This window comes from Hyperoodon ampullatus, assembly GCF_949752795.1.
Source record: "Hyperoodon ampullatus genome assembly, chromosome: 14".
NCBI classification, from domain to species: domain Eukaryota; kingdom Metazoa; phylum Chordata; class Mammalia; order Artiodactyla; family Ziphiidae; genus Hyperoodon; species Hyperoodon ampullatus.
In genome coordinates this window covers 16647832-16653332 of record NC_136927.1, presented here as the reverse complement: position 1 = coordinate 16653332, position 5501 = coordinate 16647832, and the positions used below count along the sequence as shown (strand labels likewise).

Here is a 5501-nt window from a genome sequence, read left to right as displayed (position 1 = left end):
TGCACCAGAGAACTACGCTGACAACTCGGAAAGCTCGGCCCTGTGTTTACAGACCCAAAGATCCCAGCCTGTCTTCAGAGCTGCCAGCAGCTCAGCGTATCTGACCAGCCGAGTCCCTGGAGAGACTCCACGAGGCAAATGGGCCATTGGTTCCACGGCTGCTCAAGCCAGGCTCATCTTCCAGAAGGCGCCCGTGTGATTTGGTGACAAATCCTACCAATTTGTCAGTACACTTGTCCCAAGTTTAAAAGCCAGTTGTTGGGCTTCCCTGGTGGCGCAATGGTTGAGAGTCCGCCTGCCAATGCCGGGGACACGGGTTCGTGCCCCGGTCCGGGAAGATCCCACATGCCACGGAGTGGCTGGGCCCGTGAGTCATGGCCGCTAAGCCTGCGCGTCCGGAGCCTGTGCTCCGCAATGGGAGAGGCCACAGCAGTGAGAGGCCCGCGTACTGCAAAAAATAAATGAATAAAAGCCAGTTGTTGGAAGGATTGTTGGCAAATAAGGAAGCTGCTGTCGATGCAAAATGTCAAAATACACCAACGTTTCCTGGATGCTTGTTTTGTGCTCAGCCCTGGGCTAAGCGCTGACCACAGCCTCCTCCATTAGCTCCTCACATCAACCCGAGGAAATGATGGCATTACTATCCCTCTTCTATAGCTGAGGCACTGAGCCTCAGGTAGGTTAACTCACTTGCACAATCACTCTGCTAGTGCACTCTGCTAGTACACTAATAACTTACAAATACGTTTGTTTATGCCCAATTTTTAATAGTATTAAAAAATAAAGGGAATTTACTGGCTCTTGAAATTAGAAAGTCTAAACTTCAGAGTTGATTTGGTTCCCAACAGTCATCAAACTCTTGATTTCTCCCCATCTCTCCGGTCTGCCTCATGGTACAAGGGCGCCCCCCTCAGCGTGGCAAGATGGCTGCAGCAGCACACATCACATGTCCAGGAGAAAGACAAACATCATCTTTTCCAAAATCCCCTGGCAAACTCCTTCTCTAGGCTCAGTAGCCCTAACCAGGCATCCCACCACTCCAGAATTGTGCCCTTGGAGCCAGCGGTGTCTCTAACCTCCCAAACTCAAGGACCACAGGGGGAGTAAAAAACAGGCTTGCTTCCAAGAGCAATGGATTAAATGTTAGAGAGGAGTCATCACAACTAGAATGTTGTGGAGCAATGAATTGAACCCAGCCCTGTCTGTTCATTCAAACAGTATTTATCGCGCCCTTGCTGTGGGTCAGGCACAATTTAGATGCTGGAGCCACAAATCTGAAAGCTTCCTGCCCTCCGATCCTCCCGCTGCTGGCTCTGCTGCCTCTCAGGCTTAAAGCCTTGTGTTTTCACCAGAACCTAGCGCTGGATTAATGTCCTCCTAACCAGCTTTTCTAGGACTGAAGTGGCTCTGTGACTCCAGGCTGTCATTTAACTTCTGTCTCTCGGCCTCCTCGTCTACAAAATCAGGAATAATGATACCTCCCCCGAAGCTATGAGAACGAAATGACAAGAGCTTACCTGGGAAACATAAGGAAACTTAAAAGCAGTGCGACATCCAACCCAGTGGACATGCAGGTCAACTCTCATTTTCATTCTAGAGATTCGGAGTTTTGTACATTAAACTCCAATTTCACTGGCTCGGGCTTTGTAAAGTGTGAATACGGCTCCAAAGATGCGAGTTCAATTCACCTTTCTACTTAGCCTGCAACTTATTTGTTTATAATCCACACTTTTCATTGGGGGCGGAGGGGTCGCCTATATGGAAGAGCCCACCCAGTTTCTAAACTTGTCCTGAACACTGAGAGCAAGTTTTCCCTTAGGAAAGCAGGCAAAGGTGCGCCCTAGCGTAGCCAAGTTGGGGGCAACACACACACTCTGAAAACGCGGCGCCATCAATAAACTTTTCATGCCCGGCGGCTTTCGCGCACCCGCGAGACAGCCCCGCCCCGAGAGTCGGGGACGGGACTTGCGAAGTTTCGCCCAATCAGAGGCCCCACCTAACGTCGGGCCGGAGTCGGTGACCCAGATTGACCAATAAAGACTCGAGCACGGATTTGCCGTGGTCTTCTGGGAAAGCGTCTCTCCCGGAAGCCGCCTCGCCTCTGTCACACCTGGGCGGTGCTAGCCTGCGGTCCGCCGTCCCACTGGCTGGCACAGCTGCCCGTCACGGGGCGGGGGCGAAGGCCGTGCACTCGCGTCTGCGCGGACTGGCGGGCCGCGCGCGGGAGCCTGCTGAGGCGCCGACCGGATCAGGCGGTTGCTGGGAGGAAGGGGTTCGTTGGAGGCAGCTTTTACTGGGCCGCCTCGGGCGAGCAGCGGAGGAGCGCGGAGCCTCGGCGGGCCCGGCCCAAAAGTCCTCTGTGCCGCGGCCCGCGTGACCGGAGCCGCCCACGCCTACCTGCGCCGACCAGGGTCGTTTCGCCCACGCCTACCCAGCTGACTGAGGCCCACGCTGTCCGGTGCTGACTCGGGCCGCCGCCCCGCTGCCACTCCCGTGCAGGTAGGTCCCCCACGCAGGTCGGTGCCCCCCACTCAGGTAGGTAACCCCCACCCAGCGCAGGTAGGTGCCCTCCGGGCAGGTAGGTAACCCCGTGCAGGTGAGTGCCCCCTGCTCAAGTAGGTGACCCGCGCGCAGATGGATGACCCCCGCGTAGGTAGGTGACCCCGTGCAGGTAAGTGCCCCCTGCTCAAGTAGGTGACCCCCGCGTAGGTCGGTACCACCCAGCGCAGGTAGGTGGCCCCCGCGTGGTGGGGATGCCGGCTGGTCCCGCAGCGGGTCTTGGGCCGGTCGCAGCCCCGCAGGAGCGACCTCTCGCCCTGCGGACGCCCGGGCGGGCAGCTGGTTGAGCTGCGTTCGGGAGGCGGAGGCCCGAGGTGCTGGGGAATCGCGTGGACGCCGGTTGATGGGGAGTCCAGCGAGGGAGACGGGCCCGCAGCGGGAAATGACAAACTGCTGTCCTGGAACCTTGAGCCCCAGACTGGACCCTAGAAGGGCAGGAGCCAGTGAGAGGACCGCGTCGTCCCGGCAACAGTTTCTTGTAGTGACAGGTCAGGGGTGTGACCTCCATCCACACGTAAGTTTTCTTTTCTCATTAGTGAAGTTGTTACAGTAACACCCTCATCCGTTCTCGGTGACCGTTAAAGGACGTGGTGTACGAATGTAAAGCACTAGGAAATAGGAGCTTGGAGTGAGTGTTTGCGAGGCTGGACTTGAGGTCCCCGAGGGGGTGGCAGGACCCCGCATCAGCGCTGGGCACCCAGCGCTGCTTTCTAGGTGGGAGCTCCCGCCCAGCCTGGCTAGTTCTCTCCTGGAGGCTCAGGCCTACACCTTCCTCCGCCCTTAAGAGTGCCTGACTCCTTCCCAACCCTGCCTGGGATCTTTTATCTCTTTCATAAGATGATTTTTTTTTTTAAGGTTGTTGAAATTTAAAAAAATATTCAGTATTTAAGTTTGTAAATCTAAACCCATCCACTATTTTAGTAATGTTGTCCTGTGTTGGATTTTTGTTTAGTGAAATATTTTAATCGTGCAAAAAAGAATACAGCTATAATAGCTGTACCATACCCTGAGAAAAGGTAATAATAATTTTTCTTTGTGCTTTTGGACCTTTTTTTAAGGAAATGTGACATTTTGGCTACAGTTGCAATTCTAACTTGCTGCCACCACCCCGCACCCCATAGAATTTCTTCCATCTGGCCTGTCTTTCCTCGGCTCACGGGGCTCCCCTGTGCTCCCAGGAGCTTGGCACGAGCTTAGCTTCTTAGAGCCCATCATGAGGACTGTGGCCACCATGTTGGTCCCGTCCTGTCCTCATGGCATTTGTTCTCTTACCCTCTTAGGAAACCTGCCTCCTCCCTCACAGACCCTGTAGGTGAGCTGAGGATAGACTGATTGGCCTTTGTTGGGCCACTGTTCCCTTCCCCAGGGTGCAGCATCTTTACCCGCTTCTGTAATTTTTTTTTTTTTTGGCCGCACCGCGCGGTATGTGGGATTTTAGTTCCCCGACCAGGGATTGAGCCCGTGCCCCCTGCAGTGGAAGCTTGGAGCCCTAACCACTGGACCGCCAGGGAAGTCCCTTTACCCTCTCCTCTAGGGCAGTCACAGCTGTTCCATGCTTCCAGGAAAAAGTGGCCTTCCACTATCAGATGTACTATAGCTTATAAAACGAAACCGTTAAAATTCATAGTAATAGCTACCACTGCAGACCATGTGGGTCTCAGGCTTTTTACCTAAGCACGTGGTGTACACGGCTTCTTTTCATCCAACATTGCAGTTATGCACAGCTGGGGATGGTCCCGTTTAAAGTTTAAAGAGCGAACTGAGGCCTAGTCAGACCAGGCGTCAGCAACAGTGTGCGCCTAGAATCATCTCTCCACCATGTGTAGTTGTTCTGCCACCAGCAGAGGAGGAGGAGTATTCGTTTGTCCGGCAGGATGGGCAATGGCCTTCACACAGGGTCTCTTCCACCTTCCTGCCCCGCAGCCCGGCTCCCCCAGGTACAGGAAGCACCTGGGTGGAGGCCTTCCTCAGCGGGGCCAGAGATGGCGTCTGTGGACTTCAAGACCTACGTGGACCAGGCCTGCCGCGCCGCTGAGGAGTTCGTGAACGTGTACTACACCACCATGGACAAGAGGCGGCGGCTGCTGTCCCGCCTGTACATGGGCACGGCCACCTTGGTGTGGAACGGCAACGCCGTCTCGGGACAAGAGTCCTTGAGTGAGTTTTTTGAGATGCTGCCTTCCAGTGAGTTCCAAATCAACGTGGTAGACTGCCAGCCCGTTCACGATGAAGCCACCCCGAGCCAGACCACGGTCCTCGTGGTGATCTGTGGGACAGTGAAGTTTGAGGGCAACAAACAGCGGGACTTCAACCAGAACTTCATCCTGACAGCCCAGGCCTCGCCCAGCAACACGGTGTGGAAGATTGCCAGCGACTGCTTCCGGTTCCAGGACTGGGCCTGCTAGTGGCGTGGGGAGACACCCCCAGACTGAACCCTGTGCTCCCTCGCGTCCCAGGGGCCCTTTTCTCGGCGTACACTTGTTTGTCATAGCTGCCTTTTCAAAGTAGTAAAATTCTCTATTTTTCTACTTGCCCAGTAGAGACCCTGTCTCTGGAAATTCTGACGAATAAAACGATAATATGAATGTTGCTTCTTTTCCCCTCGCCTGATGTGTTTGGTAGGTTTTGGGGAGGGGAGCAAGAGAAGGAGGGTTAAAGGCACCAAGCTCAGCAGAAGGCACTGCAGGGGCTGAGGTCCAGGGCCGAGCACCTGCCCCAGGCACAGGCGTGCACACAGGTGTACGGGAGCCGGGCTCACAGGAATTCACACACAGGAATCCGTTGGGACACTTTGAAAAATCACCAGGCTGCACATCCCAGACCAACTACTTCTGAATATCTGAGGGTGGGGCTGGCATTGGCATTTTACAGAAACAACCTAGCTGTCCATTAGGACACTTTAGAGCACATCAGAATCCCGACGAGGTGCTGGGCCCTCCCTT

General features: G+C 54.9%; 1 protein-coding gene across 1 annotated transcript; it reads left to right on the top strand.

Annotated features, from left to right (window-relative positions):
- Window positions 1–2282: 2282 nt before the first annotated feature.
- On the top strand, window positions 2283–5148 carry NXT1 (nuclear transport factor 2 like export factor 1). The gene is made up of 2 exons (XM_079719247.1): window positions 2283–2499; window positions 4483–5148. The coding sequence occupies exon 2, from the start codon at window positions 4542–4544 to the stop codon at window positions 4962–4964; it is 423 nt and encodes a 140-aa protein (XP_079575373.1). The 5' UTR covers window positions 2283–2499; window positions 4483–4541; the 3' UTR covers window positions 4965–5148.
- The last annotated feature ends 353 nt before the right edge of the window (window positions 5149–5501 follow it).